Raw genomic sequence first — 23,560 nt, forward strand, 5'->3', positions numbered from 1 at the left:
GGGCCCAAAGCTCGGGGTCTCCGCTGGATGTGCCTAAGGCTCATAGGCTTGGTCTCCCCGCTTCTCCTCCCCACTTTCCTCACTGCCCTTCTCTGACCCTTCTTCCCTCTGTCCCTTGCCCCACCTCTTTTCTTCCTGTTCCCCCTTTTTCCCTCAGCTCTGTTCCTCAGTTCTTCCAGCTTCATCTCTCCATGCAGCATTAAATTCGGTGAAAGGGATTATTTAGAAAACCAAGAAGTGCACATCCTGTGCCCCTGGACCATCTCCTGGGACTTCTCTTGCATATGGTTCCTACTTCTTGGGCTTTTTTCTTGACCTCCCCAAGAGGTTGATGCTTCTGTTCATGGGCTGGGCTGGGGAAGGAAGGTGGTAATGAAATCTGGTCCAGTTAAACAATATGTGCTCTGGGGAAAGAGCTGAACGGGATGTGGTGATCCCTGCCCTTGAAGGACTCTCAGTTAAGGAGTGAGGCTGGGGTGTCAGCAGCAGGTGACAAGCGCTTCCTCGAAGGCTTAAATGCGGTGCTGGGGAGCCATGGAGGAAAATCAGGGAAGGCTTCACCGAGGAGGTGATAGTTGAGCTGGGTTATGAGGGATGAGCTGGAGTCTTCCTGCTTCATAAGGCGGTGGGAAGAAAGACAGACCTTTCAGAGGGATCCACCATGGGCAAAGACATGTTGCTAGGAAGGGGAAAGGAGAATTCAGGGAACTGCTGTAGTAGTTCTCAGGGAGCTTTTGGGAGACTAAAATCCCAATCCAGGAGAAGGTAAGCAACAAGATCTAATGGTTTGCTCACCAGCCAGACAAGAGGATTCCAGAACAGGGCGTTGCTCCCCGATAAATGAATGAGAAGGAGAGGGTAGGACAAGGGACATTGAGAAGAGTGTCCTGGGCTTGAACTTCCTCCCTACTTGCTGCCTATACTACCCTGGGGAAATTACTTAACTGATCCTGGGTCTCAGTTGCCTTATCTATAAAATGGGGATAGTGATGCGTCATTACTTGAAGACGGGTAAGACAAACAGTGGGGTTTCTTGAGGTGCCTTCCAGTACTGAAAACTGTAGTATTATGATCACTCTGGGCTGTGTGACCAGGGAGATCTTCAAGGAAGAGGAGGGCTTAGTGCCTGGCCTTAAAGGATGCTAATATTGAGCTAAACAGACAGGGGTGGGAAGGCTGGGGGAAATGGGGGGACAAAGGTCAGAGGCAGGACAGTGAAAGTCATGTCTGTAAGACAATGTGTGGCTGGCGAATGGGGTTGAGAGGCTAGCTCTAAGGTAGGAGGGAAGTTGCCTGTTGGCAGGGCAGGAATGTGACTTGTGCTGGCAGGGGGTGTCAGAGAAAGACTCACAGGCACCAGCGTGTGAGCCCCACCCTCCCTCCTGCCCACACTCTCTCTGCCCCCAACCCTCCTAGGGACCAGACTGAGCTGGAGACAGCCTTGAATTGGAGAGACAGGGTCTGTGGGATGACTGGGAATCAGGGACACGCAAATGCGATGCAAACAGCATGTAAATCAGCCACTCTCCCCTAGACCCACTGCCTGAGGTCTGTTTGGTCTGAGGTTGAGTCATGGGAGGAGGTGGGGGCAGAGGGTCTTTTCACCTTCCCTGCCAGGGCTCCTCCTGCCTCATTGGCTAAGCCTGGCCAGACATGGGGACACATGCTGCTCTCTCCCTTCTGCAGGCCTGGGAGCTGTCCCCCGCCAAGCTGGAGCCCTTGCCCATCCTGTCCATCCCTGGAGGATTGGCCTGGTTCCTGTGGGAGCCTCCCAAAGCCCACAGGAAGTGTCTGAATCTCTCTGAGAGGGCGAGTGAAGGGCAGGTCAGAGAGATGACCTGGGACAGAAGGAGGGACAGGGATGGGGCATGGCTGGGGAGACTGAAGGGTAAGGGACAGGGTGTGGAGAGGCCTGAGGAGAACACACATTCCCAGGAAAATGGATAGATGCGGACCCAGTGGGCAAAAAGCCCCAGAGACCCTGATTGACAGAGACAGATGGAGGGAGCCCTTCTCATGTGTCCAGCCTGGGACACGCTGCACCAGTGCCTCTGTTGGCTTCTTCTCACCTGTCTGCCTGTCCCAGGCTGATGGTCCCTTTGTCTGTCTAGCTCTTTGTTTGTTTATCTCTTTGTTTACCTGTCTCTCTCCCAGCTCCTCCTTTTTTCCCCTCTGCCGTCTGTCTGTTGGTCCAGACCTCTCTATCTGTTGCTGCCCTCTGCCTTGGCCATCTCTCTATGGAGAGAAAACTGCTCACTGGGACTGTGGGACCCCTGGGTCCTTGCCTCCTGGTCTCAGACAGGTTCTCGCCTTTCCTCTTCTTGAATTTGGGTTTCAATTTCCTCCTTTCTAGGGTGGCCCCACCCTCTGCCTCTTATTGTGCTTATAAGACTCAGAGGTGTGGGCCAGTGACTGTATTTATGATTGCTCAGGCAATCATAATTCACTTGAGACGTAATACTGCTCTTCAAACTTCTAAGGACAAAGCAAGAGGAAAATAATGATTGCAGCATGAGATACAGTGGTTAGACATTCAGAGGGACTTCCGAATAGACAGGTATGGGAAATATTATGACAGGTCAGCTAAAAGAGATTAAACAACCACATTCATAATCTCCTGTGGAGGAGCCCCATGGGAGGGGGGTGTTGGGCAACATGGCCTTCCCTAGTCTGTGCTAAGAAAAGGTCTTTTGCTGTTGTGACGTAGCAGGGACTCACATGAGGAGGCTAGGGTACCAACTTACCCTAGGGTCCCACCTGCGCAACTTCCCAGGTGGCCGGGGGAGAGGGCCCGAGGGGAAAGTGGCGTAGAGGAAGTGCTATCTATCTATCTATCTCCCCACCTTTACCCTGTTTCCCCACCATCTTCCCAAGCTCAGGACCACCCCGCCGCTCCCCGCCCCCCCCGCCCCGACAATCCATGAGAGATGGCTGCTGGGGATGGAGTGATGTATGTAATGCAGATAAAATGTCAGCAATTCTAAATGGGTCCGGAGATGCAGCCATGGGGTTGTGGCGGGGGTGGGGGGGGTTGGAGGGCGGGGAGGGAGAGAGGAAGGGAAAATGAGATGTGGGTCCTCACCAGGATGGCGGCAGGGGCAGACACCCCCTCCTCCCAGCAAAGGCCGGAGGAGGGGTGGGCCCAGGCAGCAGGAGCCCAAATGAGATTTTGAAGAGGGAGCTGGAGGGTGGGGGGTGGAGGAGAGGAGGAGGCGGGCGGGGGCAGCGGGGCCGGAGCTGCTGATGTATAGCGGTTTCATAACTTCCTCAGTATTAAAGGCAGGTTCATGGGGAGGGCAGCACCATTAATCACGAGGCTGAATGGGGTTGGGATTTGCTGAGAGGCGCGCTTGCTGTCTGCTGTGCCCGCCCGGCTCAGGGCGGGAGGGGACAGGCAGGGATGCCCCTCCTGAATTGAGGGATAAGACCCTCGGAATCTATTTTGGGTGTTGGGCAAGTGGGTCCTTGAGGGTAAAGGTGGGGGAGCCGGGGACCCTGGTAGGAAGGAGGAAAAGGATGGAGAGGGTTGTGGTAGGGGCCAGGGGAAGAGGGCCAGGGGCTGGGGGGAATGATGGGGGCAGCGGCTGAGGGAACCCTGAGGGGGGAAGCCTGGGGAGGGAGGATTGCGCATTTAAACGTGAAATTGATCACATGTAAATACAATGCAAATGACATGCAAATGAGCACAGGATTTCTCTTGAGTCCCTAGCTCAGGCATTCTCTTCCTTGGACTGAGAATTGGGGCCAATTTGCATCCAGTTCCATGCCCAGTGCCTTGTTTCTTTATTATTAATATTTTCAGAGGGAGAACACAAGGTCTCACTTGCTAAGCCGGAGAGGGAGCCAAGGTGAGGCTGGTCCCTCTGGGCTCCCTGGGGAAGGGCGAGACCACCCCCTCTCCCCGTTGGCAATGGTAGCATCAGGAAAATCGACACGCCTGAGTGACAGTGAGGGAGCTGAGTGGTAGGACTCCTGCGCTATGCACCTGAACTGATGGGAGTCTGAGAGGCAGAGGCTCAGCAGTGAGGCAGAAAGATGGAAAGAGCCAGATCCCCACAGCTCAGAGACAGATACGCAGATAAGATGAGGATGCCTCACATGTCCTGCGAGGTAAGGCATTGTCATCCTCTCTTCTAGGTGAAGAACGAAATGGCCGGCCCAAGGTTCAGAGAGGTGATGAACTTCCTAAGGTCACACTGCTGGTAAGTGCCAGACCCTCAACTCCGAGATTCCTTGAAAGCTTAGTGATGCTTTCAACCCACCATAAGAGCATCTCTGAATGAGATAAAAATAGAGAACAGATATTCATCTTTTCAGCAGCTATTTATTGAGTACTTACTTGGTACAAGGCAGTGGGCCTGTGCTCAGGAGAGAGAAGACTAAGGGTTGATCTCTCAAAATATACAGTCTAGCAAGGTTCATAAGCATTTTAGCAATAAGTGAAACTGAACAGTTGGTGACAAGCAAAGGGAGGATCAGGGAATGCTTGCAGGGGGAGGTGGCATTTGATGTGAGCCTTGGGGAGTGGGTAGAATGTATTCAGTAACAGAGATGGGGAGGGAAGAATGTTCCAGGTGAGGGGGGCAAGATGGGCCATGGCGCAAAGGCAGGAGAGGATGAGGGGGTCAAGCTCTCTGATGTGTGGGAGCACAGAATGTGTGGAGAGGTGTGAGGGAGGTTAAGCTGTGATGGTGAGGGAAGGGGGCGTCAGGACACAAGAGAGCTGGGAGGCCACTCCCGGGATGTGGATGTTACCCGGCTGGAGGTCAGCCGGAAGTAGAGGAGAGGGTAAATCATTCATTCAATCATGAATTCAGCAAATAGAGATTTATTGTACATGAACCACATGCCAGGGCTGCCCTGGTAGCTTGGGATGCCAAGCTCAGGTGAGGTCCCTTCTTTAGGAAGTTGGGTCAGCAGCAGTGTCCTCATCAGTACATGCAGATACGAGAGCATCTCCCTCACGGTGTTAGTGTGAAGATTAGATGGGAGAATCCACATGAAGTTCTTAGGGTGCTGTCTCATCTAGAAGGAGCACTCAGTAAAGGTTGGTTCTTGTTATCATCCTCTTCACTACTCTGAAAGGTATGGGATGGAGGACAGAGGCAGGGAGAGGGGTCAGCAGTCCATTGCAAAACGTGGGGAGAGATGGAGTGTGGTAGTGTGGGTGGGAAGGAGGGGGCAGGTAGAAGGCTGCAGGGACCAGAGAAGACAAGTGACAGAGCCAGAGGCAGGGGCAGGGAAAGTGTGGTCTGGAAACACTGTAGGGGGAGGAGCTGGGCTGGGAAGACTCATCCTTGGTCAGGTCCCTGCTCTGTGGCTGGTTTGCTGGCAGAGCAGGGCAGGGAAGGGGAGGGCCTGGGTGGTGGGTAGGCTGGAAGCTGGGGTTCTTGGGTCCTCTTCCCACTTGGCTACTTGGACCCTCTTTGAGACTCATCTTGACTTCTCAGTTGCTTAATTTGGCTCAATCTGTGGGAGATGCACCTCCCACTCTGCCCGAAGTATAACTTTCATCTTCCTGCTGCAGGACCTAGCGATCAGACGAGTCCACTTGGCTTTCTGTCTGTCTTGATATCTGTGTGGTCCCTTCAGGATAATTGCTCTGGACAACTCTAACACCACTCAGAGAGATTGTCCGGCCTCCTGGCCCCGACATCTCCCACCACTGCATCAAGCCAAATTACTCAGCCCCCACAAGCCCCAGGCTCTGGTGAAATCCGATTAGCGAGGAGAGCGCTGCACTGAGCTGACAGCTCCTCCGATAATTGCTTCCCAAGTAAGCGATGCAAATCAGCCCATCCAGCCAGTCCCTCCTCCTCTCCTGGGGACCCAGGTGTCCAGGCCCCAGGAGAGGGAGAACACCTGAGTTGGAGAGACTTTGGAAGCCGTCGCCTGCCTCCAGCTAAGTAAAGGCCACCAATCCATAAAGCTCGTCTGTGCTGCCTCTGGGCTGAGGAGGGGGCAGTGGGGTGGTAAGGCTGGGATGGGGGCCCCGCTGGCTCTGCATTTCTGCCTTAACTGAGAGGGCGGCATTCTGCTCCTCACTCTCGCCCCTTGGAGAAGAATCCTGCGTACCCATTTCCCAGTAAGGTAGATGAAGGCAGAGATACAGAGACAGGGAGATGCCTGAACCTGTTAAGAAATAAATGGAGTGAGGCTTCCCTGGTGGCGCAGTGGTTGAGAATCCGCCTGCCAATGCAGGGGACACGGGTTCGAGCCCTGGTCAGAGAAGATCCCACATGCCATGGAGCAACTAAGCCGGTGCGCCACAACTACTGAACCTGCGCTCTAGAACCCGCGAGCCGCAACTACTGAAGCCCGCACGTCTAGAGCCCGTGCTCCACAACAAGAGAAGCCACCGCAGTGGGAAGCCCGTGCACCGCAACAAAGAGTAGCCCCCGCTCGCCACAACTAGAGAAAAGCCCGCGCACAGTAACGAAGACCCAATGCAGCCAAAAATAGATAAATAAATGAATACATTTATTTAAAAAAAAAAAGAAACAAATGGATGAATTCACAGCCTACCTCCCCTGGTTCTCCAGGTATAGGAAGGAGGTGGGAGCGGGCCCTGCAGGACCTACAGATAGCTTTCTCCATTTATGAATCCCCTCCCCACCAGCCTGGGGGAGAGACATCGAGGGTTAAGTCCCCACGGAGCTCTGGGCTGCGGCTGTGATATGATGTATCTTTGGAGGCGTGGGGAGCCTGATCAAATCCTGAGACTTCTGAGCCTTTCTTTACCAAGGAGGACATGTCTTTGGGATGCAGTGGCTCTCGCCTGCCCCATGCATCAGGGACTCCTCGCCACTTCCCTAATTCAAGGTCCTTTTAAGGGCTTGTTAATGCCTCTTCCTTAATGCCCTTCCTTCCTACAGCTTCCCCTCATCCCATCTCCTGCTGATCTTGGAGGCCTGAAACCACTTTCCTCGCAATCCTGAGCTTCCAGCCCCCCAAACCTAGCTCGTGTGGGTCACTGTTTTTGTGGAACACTCCAGGGACGAGTTGCCCAGTCTTGTCCTCCCGCTTGTGTGTCTGATGTGGCTCTGTGGCCTGGATCTGGGGTCCTCAGACTAGCAGCTGCCTGAGACCCTGGCACATGGCCATAACAGCAACACAATTAACCTTTATGGAGCACCAATCCTGTGCTACCCACTGTACTAAGCACCTGACGTAGTTAAGTCACTTAATTATCACAAAAGAAGACCTGGATTACAATGATTATCCCATTTTACAGTTGAGTTAACTGAGGCACAGAGAAGTTAAATAACTTGCCTCAGGTCACCACTAGTAAATGGCAGAGCTGGGATTCCAATGCAGGTGGTCAGAGTCCAGAGATCACACTCTAAAGCCCTCTGCCACATCGCCTCTCCTCTCCAACGCTCCTTGTTTACTGGGCTGACTGAGAGAGGACAAGTGAGACAGCTCCACTGGCAGACAAACACCTGAAGCCCTTTGGGGTTCCCAAGGATGCAGGTAGCAGGAGCCAACAGGGTGATACCTGTTACTTGGGGAGGGGGAAACGTGGCCCTCACCTTCTCCAATCCTCATATCTATTTTCTGCACTGGAGCCCTGTGCTAGACAGCTCCCCTTCCCTCCCCTGGGAGCCTGGAGGCAGGGGAAGGGCTGAAAGATCAGCCTAGAGGCCCAAGTGATCTGGGAGTCTGAGCTAGGACCTCCAGAGGCCGATAGATGGCGCTCGTGGCCCAATACAGCCCAGGCAGCCCAGGGAAACCAAAAGAAAACAAGCCAGCAGGTTAACCCCTTCCCGCCTGGGCTCCAGCCCCAGAAGCAGGCTGGTGGGCAGCTGAGGGCGCTGCCCCAGGCCTGGCTGGCCCCCAGGGAGTGACCCAACTCTCTAGGCTCTGTCCAGGCCACAGCCTGGATCTGCTTCTGCTGCTTCCTCACAAGCTTTATCTGTAAATCCCAGTCAGCCAGCCCCCAGGAGACTTCCCGAGGGCTAGGAGACTAAGACCTGGACAAGGCAGGCTGGGAGGCTCCACCCCAGCCAAAGTCTCATCTCTCAGGCTCCATCTGTTGAAAGTCTATGGATCTCTTTCTAATCACCTCCACTTCGGGAGAGCTCCTCACCTCCATCTTCCCCGAGAGGGGCTCGCCAAGTGGGGAGGAGTAGTAAGGACTAGAGGCAGAGAAGGCCCCCAGGCCACTGTGGGATCAGCTACAGGCACTCACTGGGGGTTGCCCAAGATTCAGTTTCTCCCATGTTGGGACTCCCTATCTCTGGGGTCCCTGTCTTACAGGGACAGAAACAGTTATCCAACACTCCCAGGAAGTTGGAATTGGGGGTGGGGGTCCTGGTGATCTCTGCTTGCCTGTCACTCACTTCACTCATTACTGTCCTGTAAACAGACTTGGAGTGTGGACGGGCTGCCATGATAGTGCTTGGCAGCAAGGGACAAAGGCTGGGGTGGCAGGAGGGTTGTCAAAGGGTTGGTGAGGTTCCTAGAATTTTTTTTTTTTTTTTTTTTTTGGCTGCACCACGCAGCTTGAGGGATCTTAGTTCCCTGACCAGGGATTGAACCTGGGACCACAGCAGTGAAAGCGCCGAGTCCTAACCACTGGACTACCAGGGAATCCCCTCCTAGAATTTCTAAGCAATGAGATAACACCACCCGTGTGGTTCCCCTTCCCTCCTAATTTTTGTTTAGAAACACACAAATGCATAGATCTATGGAGATAGAGGAGCCTGAGCAGGGACCTGCCTAGAAGTTCAGGATATTCTTTTTTTTTTTTTTTGCGTTGGGTCTTCATTGCTGCGCGCGTGCTTTCTCTAGTTGGGGCGAGCAAGCGGGGGCTACTCTTTGTTGTGGTGCGCGGGCTTCTCATTGCAGTGGCTTCTCTTGCTGCAGAGCACGGGCTCAAGGTGCACGGGCTTCAGTAGTTGCAGCACACAGGCTCAGGAGTTGCGGCACGCGGGCTCAAGAGCGCAGGCTTCAGTAGTTGTGGCGCATGGGCTTGGCTGCTCCGCGGCATGTGGGATCTTCCCAGACCAGGGATCGAACCTGTGTCCCCTGCATTGGCAGGCAGATTCTTAACCACTGCGCCACCAGGGAAGCCCCCAGGATATTCTTATTTCACTCATTCCAGAGAAAAAAGCAGAGATAGGGAGGTAAATGTACACAGAGGAAGAGAGAGACACACAGATACACAGCTATACAAGAGACTAGGGATAGAGATACATTTACATAGGCAGAGAGAGTCAAAGACACAGAGAGGGAGAGAATCTGGCACAAATGAAAGCTCAGGAAATAACGGAATTTGTTGAGGTGGATGATTAATTCAGTTTCCAAAGTCTTGCAAGGGTAGGGGTGGTTTCTCACCTGTGGTTCAGAGGTTCACTGCTCACAGTTTCCTGAAGCTCCTCCTGTATCCTTTAAGTTTTTGTCTGCTGGCAGGAGAGCAGGGGAGGCTAGGGAAGGGGGGTAGCATCCTTGTCCTCTCACCTCTTCCTGTTCTGGGATTCATTGGTTTCCACCTGCAGGGAGACTGCTTTTCCTGGTCTCAGTCATGGCTGTGCTGGAGTATTCAGGGCAGGGGGATGGAAGGAACCTACAAGATAACAGGCCTTATGGTGTTTATAGTCTAATGAAAATATTATAGTCAAGACACAGAAACAGATGCAGAGACAGGACAAGAACAAAGCTAGGAGTGGGACAGCTTTGGATATTAGTATTGGGGTGGGGAGGTGGGAGGGAATGAACTGTTAGATGAGGCCATGAAATTGGTCTAGGAAGGTGTGGTGAACAGAGTATTCGATGGGGAGGATTGGGAAGGATGGGAGGTCATAGAGCTGGGTAGACAGCAGAGCAGAGTAGGGAGAGAACTGAAATGGTAAAGCCATGGAGACAGGGTCTCGGACAGTAATGGGGGATGCAAGAGTCTCAAAGTCATTACTAAGGAGTTGTTAGAGATGCCAGAAGTGCCTCCGTGGATGTTCTATATACAGCCCTTGGAGAGCTGCAAAGGAGAGGTCTCTTATACCTGGGGCAGAAGGAGGGCTAGAAATGGTCTGTAGCCATTGTTAATACCCTCAGGTGAGTTGAGAGACTGCGGATAGTTGAAACTCCTTGATTGACAATCCCTTTGGGAAAAGTGTTGTGGATGAACTTTTGGAAAGGTGATGTCCTTTACGGCTAGAATCCAGGATCTCCAAGGTCCTTACAGAGCTTGGCTTCTCACTTCTCAAGTCTTCAGGATATAGCCCCGCTGTAAAGAATAAACTACAGGGCTTCCCTGGTGGCACAGTGGTTGAGAGTCCGCCTGCCGATGCAGGGGACACGGCTTCATGCCCCGCTCCGGGAAGACCCCACATGCCGCGGAGCGCCTGGGCCCGTAAGCCATGGCCGCTGAGCCTGCGCGTCCGGAGGCTGTGCTCCGCAACGGGAGAGGCCACAACAGTGAGAGGCCCGCGGACAAAAAAAAAAAAAGAATAAACTACAATCCCCAGCGTCACTTAGGGCTAATTTAGCACACCTTCCGGTAACTTCCGGCGGAAGTGGCCGCAGCTACGCCAATCGCCTTCCCTAAACAAAGTAGACTACAATTCCCACAGTCCTCCGCGCCGAGGGGCGGGGGAAAGGAACCGGAAACCGGATGGGGCGCTTGACCAGGTAAGGAAGTGGGAGTCTGGGAACTTGGGGCGCTGGGGGCGGGCTGGGAGCTCCCCGGGCTCCCCGTGGGGGGCAGGCGGGGAGTCGGGATGTCTGTGTTTCGGGGCCTCTCGCTGCGTCAGGGGCTCGCCCGGCGCAGGGAGAGCCGAGCCTATGGAGCCGCCCGGGGGGCCTGCGAAGACGAGGCTTTCCCGTCGGGCGGAGCCCGCGGGCGGAGGTCGAGATTTCTTGTGGAGCTTAGCCGTCAGCCCCCTCGGAACTAGAAGGAGAGATGAAATGTTGTTTCTGGGTCCATGCTCCATTATTATTATTGTTATCATTATTGGTTTAAGGATTTGCTGATTGTCCCTGTGGATTCCTGGAGTGCCCCCAAGGGACAGGGGAGTGGATAGTGTCTTGGATTCCTTCTGCACTTGCTGGGTTTAGTGTCAGAGAGCCTGGGTGGCCAGACTTATCGGTGGGTCACCCTCCATTTTCTTTGCTCTTAATTAATATGACACTGTCATTTAGAAAGTATCTGCCTTTCTTAAGTCTGTGGCCCTGGGTGACTTTAGATAGGACATCCAAGTTTCTCCTTTGGGCTTTCATGGTGTTTTGTTCAGGACATTAAAGCTGGAATCACAGTGTATAACAATTGTTTATCTGTCTTGTCACAGTCATTTATGAGCCTAGCTTACATTTTATTCATTTTGGACTTCTTCCCCACCAGGAGACTACCACAGTGCCTATCATGTAAGATACTCATAAATATTGAAAAGTATAAATGAGTTAACAGCTGATGGTAGGTTGGATGGAATTTGTGATTTTTATTTCATGGAGAAGAGAGGTAAATGACTTACGAGAACCTTAGAGATAAAACCAGGACTAGAATTTGAGTCAGTTGACACATAGCCTGCAGCTCTTGCCATCCGGTCAGGCTTTGAAATTCTGGAACACTGAAAATAAGACCTTGTCACTCTTTTGTGTACCCCCAGCCTTGCTGTCTTCAGCGTGGGTCCCGAAAGATCAAAGGTAGGCTCAACTTAAGGCCTGAGAGAGGTCCCAGACTTGGAGCAGCCAGTCTACTAATGTTGGCACTGTGTGGGGAGATGCAAAGCAAGGGCCCCTGAGACAATTGAGTTCTCCGAAGCTCCCTTCTCAGCTTTTGTTTGAGTTCAGTTGGCCGTGGGTAGCCACCCAGACAGATCAGTTAAAGACTTCTGAGATCAGTCTAGGGAAGGATTGCCTAAGTTTGGCCCTGATTTTTTTCTTTAATTTTTATTTATATTGGGGTATAGTTGATTTAAGATTTTTTTTTTTCTCTCTCCCACTTTCCTTAGGCTAGGGTCAGAGAACAGGTTGATGGATCAAACTGTTGTGTCAACCTTGATGTCCCATCTCGGGGAAGAGGCTACTCTTGACCTGGGCAAGGGGTTGAGAGGGAGAAGAACCATGGTCCCTGCCCTGAGGGAGGCCCAGATGTGATGGAAACATGCCAGAGCCTGGCAAGCCCTCAGAAGCAAGCAGAGGGCAAAGCAGGCAGCTGAGGCTTGAGTGAACTCAGGATGTAGAAGTGGAGAGGAGTCCATCAGGAAAGTCTCCTTGGTAGAAGGTAGTTTTATTTATTTTTTAATTTATTTTGGCTGTGTTGCACAGCTTGCAGGATCTCAGTTCCCCAAGCAGGGATTGAACCTGGTCCATGGCAATGAAAGCCCGGAATCCTAACCACTAGGCAACCAGGGAACTCCCAGAAGGTAGTTTTAAACGGGATTGAAAAAAGATGGTATGGCTACAGCTGAGCAGGTGTTTGTTGACTGCCTATTAAAAGCTAGGACCTTGGAGCTATGGAAGAAAATTAAACAGGGTCTCCTCTCTGATCTGCCTCAAGTCTAGTCCGGGAGGCCAGGTGTGGATTCATGAAGAAGCAACTAACCATGGTGACGTGCGGCGGTTCTCAGGCGTCGCCAACAATCAGCATCGCTTGAAGAAGCCTGTTTAAAATACAGATTCCCAGGCCTCACGCCGGCCCTACCTGGGTTGGGCGAGGCTGGGAAGGTACAGCAAATGGTGCAGCGTCCCGAAGAGGGACGGCTTTACCAAAGGGATAGTTCGAGCTGCATCTGGAAGGGGAGGTATGATCTGGATGTGTGGAGGGGTAGGGGACTCACAGTCGTGCTTCACTCAAGGAGTCTGTGAAAAATTGGCCTTGTAGAAATAGCACGTGCAAGGTTTGGGGAGTTGAGGTAGGAAGGGCGTTTTGAAAGTGTGAATGGAAAGGTCAGTTTGGACCACTGGGTTTGCATGGGAGTGATTAGAAGGAAGATTGGAAGGAATGGCCTCTGTGGGTTACAGAGCTCGCTGGGGTGCCCCCTCTTCCTCCTTCCCCCCTTCCCTCTTTCTCGTTCTCTTCCCTTCCCCCTTTACCTCCCCCGGGCCACCCTTTACACACAATTTCTCAATCCATTTCTTATATCAATATTTTTAAGTGGATATTGCTTTTCTTAGTGTTTGGGTGAGGAGACCTGAGGCTCTGGCCATGGTTACGTAGCTTGTAGGAGTCTCGTGTGAGTCTGGTGATCGTCTCACTCACCACTGAGGATTCTTGAACGTGGGCAAGAAGCTGGGCTGGGGTTGGGGGGGTCGCAGGATTAGCAGGGTGGCCGATCGAACCGTCGGAGGCAAGATGGGTGTGGGTGGTGATGCGCACTGAGGCAGGTGGTTTGCGTTCAGATCCCAGCTTCATCGTTTGCTAAGTGCGCGACCCTGGGCAAGTTGCTTGATCTTGCTGAGCCTCAGTTCTCTCGCCTGTAACGTGGGAACGGTAATACCCACCTGGTGGGGTGGTTGTGCGCGTCAGTGAGGGGGTGCCTGGCACAGAGCAGGGGCTCACCACCTGGAAGCTATCGTAATCAGCTCTGTAATTAGTCTCTGGGCTGTGGCTGTGCACCTGCATATCCCATCCTTCAGCGCATCGGTTTCCAGGACACAGCCCCCCCTGGCTGGGCTTGTTTTAGGTGCTGAAAGTTTGCCATGTAAATATTTATTGAAAACCTAGGCATGGCCTAGGAACTAGTGACTCAAAACCTGAGCCTGATGGAAAGGAGGTTTGGAGTGGGGGATGATGGGTGGTTATGGGTTGTGCTCACCAGGTAATATATGAAGAGGGAGGATACTTGAATCCAGAAGAGGAAGGGCCCTTCATTACCAGGAGCTGAGATGAGTGAGGGCTTGCCTGGAGGTTGGGGTCGACTGACAGTCTCTTCTGAGCCCGGGAAGTGGTAGTAGGGGCCCTGGCCAGCCTGGATCCCTCCCACACTATGACTGGGGCCGTTGGGGCCTCTGTCCATCTCTTTTCCAGGTTACGGTGGCATGGCTGTGCCCCAGGCTTTCCCGCCGGGGCCCCTCCATGAGAGCGGTGCCCTGGTGGAGCCCCAGCCCTCCCCTCGAAGCTCGGCCGAGGGCTTCTTGGAGGAGGAGCTCCGGCTTAACGCTGAGCTGAAGCAGCTGCAGCTTTCTGAGCCTGTGGGCACCATCTACAACCCTGTGGAGTATGCGTGGGAGCCGCATCGCAGCTACGTGACCCGCTACTGCCAGGGGCCCAAGCAAGTGCTCTTCTTGGGCATGAACCCAGGACCCTTTGGCATGGCCCAGACTGGGGTAAAGAGGTTGGCTTCCCCTGTTGGGTGGAGGGGGAGGCTTCAGGGTGCGTGCTTGGCTGCGCGCGCCGTGGGGAGCCTGCGCACGGCTGTGGACGTCTGTGGGCGCCCCCCGCCCCATACACTGGCTCCTGTGGTCTCAGACGCTCTCCTGGCCTCGCTGCCACTAGTTAACCAAGCACATTAATGGTAGTTCCGCTTCCCCTGTGAGCTGTCCACTAATTGCCTCCGAGAGCCCTTCCTTCCGCCAGCCCCATCCTTTCCTTACCCTGCCGGATCTCCCCTCTCCCTAGAGCGTGCTTGGGGTCAGGAGAGGGACCAGGACTTATGGGGTCCGTGGGGAGACTGGTTGACCGGGGTGGGTAGGGAAGAGATGGCAGGACTTTCCGGCAACCCGGGTTCTGCTTCTTAGCTTGAGGAGAGCTTCGGAACAGAGCAGACTCCAGGGCCTGCCTGCATCCCTCTCAGACCTCCAGATGAGGGACTGCCCCTCAGTGCGGGAGCTCGGCAGGTGGGGGAGGGGAAGAGGCTTCAGGGCAGGAGGCTCAATCGCTTTTATTGATCCCAACTGGGGGCTGAAAGGTGATCCATGATGATCGATGGAAACGACAGCTTGAGGCTTGGGGCTGAGAGGGCAGCCAGAGAGCAGTGGTCAGCCCTGTCCTTGTGCCTCCTCTAGCTCTGGCCGCCTTTCTGTCTCAGGCCATCTGTCTGTCCCCCCTGCTACCCGTCACGCCCTGTGTGGGACCACATATCCCCCACGCGCTTCCTGTACCTGGTCCCAAAGGCTCGTGGGGTAGAGGCAAACAAATCGATCCTCCTGGACCGCGAGCCACATGAACAATTGGAGAAAGAGGGACAGGCTCAAACCAAGGGCCAGGAATCCTTGTCTCAGGCCCTTGGGTGAAGGTGGTTGGAGTGGGGGGTGAGTGGGGCGCAGCTAGATCCTCTTGGAGGGTGGAGAGGGGCTGGTTGGTTCAGAGCCCAGGCGTCAGGTCTCCAGTCTGAAGCCCTGGTGTGTCTCTCCTTCCCCACAGGTGCCCTTTGGGGAAGTGAGTGTAGTCCGGGACTGGTTGGGCATTGGGGGGCCTGTGCAGACCCCTCCCCAAGAGCACCCCAAGCGACCAGTGCTGGGACTGGCGTGCCCTCAGTCCGAGGTGAGTGGTGCCCGGTTCTGGGGCTTTTTCCGGGACCTCTGCGGACAGCCCGAGGTCTTCTTCCGTCACTGTTTCGTCCACAACCTGTGTCCTCTGCTCCTCCTGGCTCCCAGCGGGCGCAACGTCACCCCCGCCGAGCTGCCGGCCAAGCAGCGAGAACAGCTCCTTGGGGTCTGTGACGCGGCCCTGTGCCGGCAGGTGCAGCTGCTAGGGGTGAGGCTGGTGGTGGGCGTGGGCCGCCTGGCCGAGCAGCGGGCGCGGCGAGCTCTGGCCGGCCTGATGCCCGAGGTCCAGGTGGAGGGGCTCCTGCACCCCTCCCCTCGCAGCCCGCAGGCCAACAAGGGCTGGGAGGTGGCGGCCAAGGAGAGACTGAGCGAGCTGGGGCTGCTGCCGCTGTTAACGAAGTGAGCACCCCTGCGGCCGACACAGGACCTGTTCAAGGTCCGCTGGGTCCTTCGGGGCAAGCAGATGGCCACGCGCCTCCTGGACTGCAGCGGCAAGGTCCCCCCCGGCTCCCTGGTTGCCGGGACCTGCCGCGGCAGTTTAGACACTACTCCTGCTTGCCCTCCCGATTCCTGCCCACCTCACCTCCCTTTGAGCGTTGCTGCTTTGGTCTGTGGTACCCAGCTCCACAGAGAGCCAGCACCTGCAAACTGCTCTACCTCAGTGTTTCCCTGGAGCCTCTCTTCGGCGGAGAGTGACCTGAACAGTGACTTCCGAGGTCATATTTGCTGTTTTAGAGAAAAGATCCTGCCAGGATCCCCACCCGTCCTCCTAGAACGGCTTCCTTCAGCTCACCCCTTGCCTCACGGGGACCAGGACAAAGCGTGGGTCATGGCTGCTGAGGGTGAACTTCTGATGGGAGACTGAGGCTGCGTCAGAGAGAGACAATTCAGTGTGGCAGCGTGGGAATGGCCAGAAGGCCTGGATTTCCATCCCAGCTTTGAGACTTGTGCACTTTATGACTTTGGACAAGTTGCTTGACCTCTCCAGGCCTCAGGATCCTCATCTATAAAATGGGGTCCCTGCCTCATGGGGCTGGTGTGGGGATCAACTGCGATAACCCTTACAGGTGCCTTGCGTTGTGCCTGGCACGTGGGCGCTCATTACACCTTTTCTAGCTTTCTTGCCCCCAGGTTGGGGAGGCACTGCACTGCACTCCACAGGAAGCCCCTCTGACCCAGAGACCCGGGGGGGCGGGTAGGGGTCTGGGCCTCCACCTGTAGCCTGAGTGACGGCAGATTCTTGCCCCACCAGAGATGGACTAATGACTTCATGACAAACCCAGCCTGTGAATTTTCCGCCTAAGCATTAAAAGCTCCTAAACCCTTTTGTGTTGGCTCTTTTTCCCTCCTGCATGTCAGGGGTGGAAGGTGGTAGTTTATATTTTCCCATCTCTTACCTCTTCCTGTTTGCAAAGGGTTCTCTTGGGTAGCTGGGGGTGGTATGAACAGTCTCTCATTGCCTTACCAAAGCTGCAGGGTCTCTGTTAGGGGCCTGTCCAGTGGTTTGTCTGCTACTTGGGGCACTCTGATGGGTGGATGGGAGCCTGGTATCTCCAGCTGACTCATTTCTTAAGTCTGCTGAATGGCTGCCCCTTTCGTAAGGGCTGGGAGAGTGAATTCAGTTGGGGGCAGAGACCAGCTTAATAAGGAACACATGGTTGGACTCTAGCTCCTAGGACAGGTCATCTCCAGCTCTCAAAATTAATAAGATTTTTAACATGTGTCCCCCCCGCATTGTATAATAAATAATTTGAGTGGCCTCCATTCTTGGTTCTTGGGAGGGAGCCTCTAGATCCTCAGAATTTCCCAAGTGCTAGGAGTTTGTCATCCATGGTGGGAACCTCAGTTCACACTTGAGGTTATGCTGGAGTTGGACTCAGGAGGGCTGACCGTGCCCGAAAGACCAACAGTGTGATTAGAGGGCTTGGGCTTCAAGCCAGGTGATATCAGCCTGCCCTCCAGAGAGGGGAGGCGGGGCGGGAGGCTGAGCTCAGCCACGTGGTCAATGATTTCAATCACTTATGCCTGCATAATGAAACCCTAATAAAGACTCTGGACATGGAAGCTAAGGTGAGCTTCCTGCTTGGTGAACACGTGGATGTGTCAGGAGGGTGATGTGTCCTGACTCTGGGAGAAAGGACGTGGAAACTGAGAGCCTGCCAGATCTTGCATTATGTGTCTCTTCATTTGGCTGGTCCTGATTTGTATCCTTTATAATAAAACTGTAATTGTAAGTGGAGTGCTTTCCTGAGTTCTATGTCATTCTAGCAAGTTATCGAGCCTGAGGAGGATGTGGGAACCCTTGAATTTGTAGCCAGTTAGTCAGCAGTGCAGGTGGCCTGGGGACCTCCAAACTTGAAGTTGGTTATCTACAGTGAGGGCAGTCTTGTTGGGGGCTCTGCCCTTAAACCTGAGGGGTCTGTGCTAACTCCGGGTGGTTGGCATCAGAATTACATTACAGTTTTGCACCCCCATGTTCCTTAGGCTCCTTTCCTCTCTTTCTAAGTAGTTATTGCCCCAGTTAGAGCACTAGAACTGGGCACTGGAATAATTGCACAGAGATAGGAGCCATTGTTATCTTATGCATTTAGCTAAGGTAGTCAGGGAGAGCTTTCTGGAGGAGGTGGCATTTCAGGTGGCTTTAGGGACTGGGAAAGTTTTGGAGAGCTTAGAGAAGAGCATTGTTCAAGGGCTGGCGAGTAGATTAATGTTGACTTGGCCCAGTTTGGAGAACAAGGTGGAGAGCTAAGTTGGGGCCAGCTTGTGAAAGGTCTTGAATGCTAGACTAATTAATCTTTGAGAATTTGCAGTCCACTGAAGGAAATGAGATGCACAGAACATGCACTTGAAACACCCAGCAGATGGGGGATGGAGGGGCAAGCCATATAGGAGGCAGTGTAGGTGCAGTGGGGTCAGGAATGGGAAGGGAGGGGATTAGTGTGTAGGGAAGATGTCTCAGGGGGATAGCGTTGGGTGGGGTGAAAGCCTAGCATTGGGGTGAGAATCATGAGGTCGTGGAGGTAGGGTTGGGCAGTGCGTAGAGGTTCTTGAATAGTAGTGACCAAGATGATGACTTGAAGGCTTAGATGTGGCAGAGTCACTGCTGGATCTGGCTTCTAGAGGGTTGTTGACCTCAGTTCATGGGGTGCATCTTTTCAGGGAGAGCCTGAATAGGGTCCTGGGCCTGCCTTTTCCCAAGGGCACCATGTTGGTCTGCTAGGGCTTCCATGACAAAATGCCACAGACTGGGGGGCTTGAACAATTTATTTTCTCACAGTGCTGGAGGCTGGAAGTCCAAGATGCAGATGTCAGCAGGTTTGGTTTCCCCTGAAGCCTCTCTCCTGGGTGTGCAGGTGGCTGCCTTCTCGCTGTGTCCTCCCATGGCCTTTTCTCCGTGTGCACCTCCCTGGTATCTCTCTTCTTAGAAGGACACCAGTCGTATTGGATTAAGGTGCCACCCACCCTTATGACCTCGTTTAACTTGGCTTCAATAGGAATTTGGGGGAGTCACAATTCAGTCCATAACAGGCACCTAAAATCAGGTCACCGCTTTTTCTTCCCTGACCAATGTCAACCTCTAACAAATGGGTACTCCGAGCCTTTCCTCCAGTCTGGGCATGGAGGCTGGTGTGGTGGCTTAGCTGGCTAATAGGCCTTAAAATACCAGACTGGCCCCTACCCCCCAATCCATTTTAGAACAGTTTCTTCAGTACAAATGAGAGTGTCCTTAGGGAGGGGAAGCTCATTGTTTTCTCCTGGGCCAAAGGGAATGGTGATGTCAGCTGCTACAAAACAATATTGTAAGGGAATTCCCCGGCAGTCCAGTGGTTAGGACTCAGGTGCCTTCACTGCCTGGGCCTGGGTTCGAGCCCTTGTCAGGGAACTAAGATCCTGCAAGCCACACGGCGTGGCAAAACCCCACAATGTTGTGAAAAGTATTTTAAAGCCAAATTGAAGTGATTTGGGATCATCAAGAGTTTTGCAGTCTGATACGTTGGCCACTAGCCATGTGTGGCTGTTTAATTAAAATTAAGCAAAATAAAAAATTCAACTGTTTAGTCACTTGCCATATTTCAAGTGCTCAATAGCCACACATGGCCAGTGGCTACTGATTGGATGGTGCACATATACAGAACATTCCATCATCGTGGAAAGTTCTGTTGGATAGAACTGTGAATCAGTTCACCTGTAGAGGTTTTAAAAAAGGCAAGCGTCCCAGCTCCACTTTAAGAGACGTTGATTAGGGAGGTCTGAAGTATAGCCTCGCATCTATTTTGCTCTCTGTGCTGTGGATATGCAGCCAAGGTGAAGACAGGATTGCACTGGATGCCCTGAAGGCAGGGAGAGGGCCTCATATTCCTTTCCCCGTATGTAACCCCACACCTGGCACAAAGCAGGTGTCCAGGACGAATGCACATCTGGGTGCTCGCATCTGGGTTTGGACATCTACCCCAGGGTGCCCATCCAGTGACATGAGTATCTCCAGAGTCTGTTGTGTTTGCCCAGCGATGGTGATGCGAATTCCGGTTCAGAGGAGTGATGGGGTCTTCAAGGTCCCACTCCAACGTGTATGCATGCGCACGCACACGCACACAGTTACACACACTCAACTTGATAGAAACCAAGCTGTGCTTGGGGTGGGAGTGCTTCTGAGACTGCAGGATGGAGTGTGTTGGGGAGGAAAAGGGGCTCTTCCTGTTTTTTTTCCTTCCTGAAACACGATGGCCTAAAGCCAGATTGAGTCTTTTTAAAAATATTTATTGATTTATTATTTATTTTGGGCTGTGTTGGGTCTTCACTGCTGCGCGCGGGCTTTCTCTAGTTGCGGCGAGCGGGGGCTACTCTTCGTTGCGGTGCGCGGGCTTCTCATTGCGGTGGCTTCTCTTGTTGCAGAGCACGGGCTCCCGGCGCGCGGGCTTCCGTAGTTGTAGTTCGCGGGCTCTACAGCGCAGGCTCAGTAGTTGTGGTGCACGGGTTTATTTGCTCGGCGGCATGTGGGATCTTCCCGGACCAGGGATTGAACCCATGTCCCCTGCACTGGCAGGCGGAATCTCAACCCCTGAGCCACCAGGGAAGACCCAAGATTGAGTCTTGAGTTTGACCACTGTGTGGTCCTTGACTTTCCTTTCCCAGTTTGACAAACATTTATTGATGTCTGCTATGTGCCATTCCCCACGCTAGACACGGTAGGGAGTGACAGAGGCGAATTAGATGATTCTTTGCCCTCATGTTGCTCACTGTCTGGTGCTGGGAGATACAAGCATATAATTATAGTATAAATCAAACGGAAAACGTGCTGTGAGCAAGTTCTAAACCCAGTGCTCTGGGCACACTGACTGAGGAAGGGATCAGCCCTCGGTGTGGATAGGAGGCTGTGTGCCACTGAGAGAGGGTAATGATTGGAAAGTTCTTCTCTCATGACTTGCTCAATCTTGCCACCTCCATGGCATGGGTGTTCGGAAAAGGAGAACACCCAATGGTGTCAGACTGCCCCAAGAATTTCTCAGCCCCAACTGCAAGGTTGAGGGGAGGGGCTCAGGGGCCAGGATTGGCCGGAACCAGGCGTTGGGCGTGGCTCTATGGGAGACGGGAAATGGGGCTTCCTTTTTGATCTCTTGTTCTGTGAACCTCTGGGATGGAAAACAGAAATAGGTGTGTCAGGGGGTGTCCAGGTGCTGAAGCAAAAAAGGCCAGAAACTCAGCCTGGGCATTGCCGGGCAGAGAAGATGAGTGGAATGGAGGGAGGGGACAGAGATAGGCCCAGCCCAGACTAGGTCTCAATTCTCCAAATAGTCCTGTTTGGGAGGATGTAGGCCAGCTGTTTTCTATTTTTTCCTAATGCCCCAAAGAAGGAAATAATTTCAGTTGGAGCATAAGACATTGAGGTTAGACAGGTGGATAAACGTCCCAGCTATGACCATCAGGTGATACAGAAATAAATTGCTTTGGGGGAGGCTGAATTGCTTTCTTCTTCAGAGGTCTTTATGCCAGCCTGGCCCCAGCCCAAGCTTACCAGTCAAGGTTGAATTATGTATTGGGGGAAACTTTCTCTCCCTTTTTCTTTTCTCTCTCCTTGTTTTGGCCCTCATTCTGTCAAAAACAAAACAAACAAAACAACTGCAATAGAATTTTCCTGCACATCTTCTTGCCTGTTCTTCTGCCCCTAACTCCTCCTCAAGGACCTCAGCCTGATGTCAGTCTCTACGCCCAGCTGGCAGAGGGGGTGGCCGAGAGCCCAGAACAGTCCTCCATGGTGGCCTGCGCCAAGCCGGGTTGCCATTTCCATTTTCATTAATTGAAGCATCTTGACCCTGATCATTTCAGGCCAGCAATTTCCTGTCGGCTGGTTGGGAGTGTGTGGGGGACATGCCTCAGCAGGTCATTTTGTCCTTCCGTCTACCTTGATGGTGCTGACTCCTAGTCCAGGCTGCAGAAATGGGTCTCTTATTGCAGTTGATAGGGGAGAAGCCCAGTCTCACCCCTTGGGATCTCAAACTTTGTCTTCTGAGGAAGGCCTTCCCGGTGTCTACCCTCAAGCCTACCTGTTGTGATTTTGGCTCAGTTTTGTTTCTTTGTTCAGTTTTAAGAAACTTGATGACTGATGCAGTTGCCTCTCAGAACCTCATCCGATGACGCTTTCTGCTGTGCACTGGGAGAGGAACACGTCTTTGAAGAAACGGTTTGCCTTCCAACCGTGGAAAGGCACCGCAGTTGAGCGATTGGGGTGTGATGGTGGCTCTGAGTGTGAGAGTGAATGTGCGTTTTACTCCTTACCTAGCTTTAGGAAGGTCTATGAAAGTCACTGAGTTAGCAAGATCTTGCCCCCGTGTGGTCGTGTCACTTTGTAAGAACCATTCCGAGGGGTACGGTGATGTGTTCCCTACAGAGCGTGGGTCTCCAGTGTATTACATGCATTTGTGGACTTTTGTGATCCCTGGGGATCTTCTTTGTCTCTGCATTTTGAAAAATCTCCCAGATGGACCCTCGTGTAATTCAGTGTGACCCATTTTTGCTGCCATCGGGTGTCTGTGCGTCTGGAGTATTTTTGTGTAGCCCCTGCCTTTTCACACATCTTCCGGGGACTTGTGTCTTTCTGAGTGTCCTCTGGCTCCGTTTGGGAGGGGGGAACAGAAGAAGGACCCCAAACGCGGAGGGGAGCCGTCGGGCTGGGGGAGGAGGTAGGGAGGGGGTGCGCTGCAATCTGTGATTCGGAAAACAGATTTGTGGTGGAGGCAGCAGCCCCGGCGCGAGGCGTGTGCGGGGCGGGGGCCGCTCTGGCCCCCAGCTCCTCCGCAATCCAATTAAATAACATTTAAATGCATAACCAGCCCGCGCGGCGATGAGGCTGGAGATTGGAGCGGGTGCGGCGGCGGGCCGCGCGGGCAGCGTTTTGTGGAGCTCAGCGATTCTGGCGGCAATTTCCCCGCTCGGCGCGGCGTTTACGAGCCGGCTCCCGGCTCCCGGCGCCCGCGCCCGCTCCGCTGCGCCCGCCCCGCGCCCGCCACTTCCCGCCACTCCCGCCTCCGCTCTTTTTTCTCTCTCGCCTTCTTTGCAGCCTTCTGGTCGGTCCGTGCATCTCTCCATCTCTTTGCGTAGCCTCTGCCGCCGTCCCTCCCCGCCTATCTCGGTCTTGCTCCTGCGTCTCTCTGTCTCTTTCCTCTGGTCTGTCTCTGTCCGTCTGTCTGTCTCTGGGGGTCAGACTCTCTGTCGCACCCCCTGTCTCCAGCTCCTGACGTCTGTCGGCTCTTGCTTCTCTCCCCATTTCTGCTTCTGAGTGTGACCCCTATTTTCTGGCGATGCCCTCTCGGCATCCCTCTTGGATCACCATCTCATCACAGCTTCTGATTCTTTTTGCTTGTTTCCTTGTCTCTCTGGCCTCCTCAGCCTCGCACCCCCAAAGCCTTCCCCTCAAGTCTCCTTGCCTTTCCCCACGACTTGGAGGCCCGTGGCCGGGCTGTTCTGGCCTCATCACACCAGCCTTCACGCCTCAGCCTGCCTCCCATGTGTGCTAATGGGGGCCTGATGGTTGGGAGTAGCAAGGCAGGCCCGAGGAGGGAAAGTAAGCAGAGGTTAAGAAGTGGGGGGGGGGGGGTGGTGGTGGTGATGGACTTGATGGGCGCAGGCCCAGCAGGAC

At 53.6% G+C, this 23,560-nt stretch overlaps 1 protein-coding gene, 1 long non-coding RNA gene and 1 other non-coding gene across 14 annotated transcripts in view; 1 reads left to right on the forward strand and 2 right to left on the reverse strand.

Annotated features, from left to right (window-relative positions):
* Positions 1-4,922: 4,922 nt before the first annotated feature.
* Positions 4,923-10,422, reverse strand: LOC114486396 (uncharacterized). The gene is made up of 3 exons (XR_003680042.2): positions 10,001-10,422; positions 9,340-9,568; positions 4,923-5,078 (listed from the first exon to the last, which is right to left on the reverse strand). It is a non-coding gene; the product is annotated as an uncharacterized lncRNA (long non-coding RNA).
* TRNAE-UUC (transfer RNA glutamic acid (anticodon UUC)) lies at positions 8,520-8,592 on the reverse strand. Its single transcript has one exon. It is a non-coding gene; the product is annotated as a tRNA-Glu (tRNA).
* A 169-nt stretch (positions 10,423-10,591) lies between the features above and the next one.
* The window catches only part of SMUG1 (single-strand-selective monofunctional uracil-DNA glycosylase 1), a 46,639-nt gene continuing 33,670 nt past the window's right edge, over positions 10,592-23,560 (forward strand). For 2 of the 12 annotated variants that reach the window (XR_003680326.2, XR_003680325.2), the window contains exons 1-2: positions 10,705-11,640; positions 11,949-12,220. Coding sequence is in view for 7 of the 12 variants with exons in the window: in XM_028491279.2 (XP_028347080.1) it covers positions 13,978-14,265; positions 15,302-15,829 (816 nt within the window). In the remaining 5 variants the exon portion in view is untranslated. Of the gene's footprint in view, positions 10,630-10,704; positions 11,641-11,669; positions 12,221-12,496; positions 12,741-13,966; positions 14,266-15,301; positions 16,823-23,560 lie in introns of those variants that run through there. The other 10 variants (XM_028491276.2, XM_028491278.2, XM_028491280.2 and 7 more) reach the window with 10 other exon arrangements.

This window comes from Physeter macrocephalus, chromosome 6 (assembly GCF_002837175.3).
Source record: "Physeter macrocephalus isolate SW-GA chromosome 6, ASM283717v5, whole genome shotgun sequence".
Taxonomy (NCBI): domain Eukaryota; kingdom Metazoa; phylum Chordata; class Mammalia; order Artiodactyla; family Physeteridae; genus Physeter; species Physeter macrocephalus.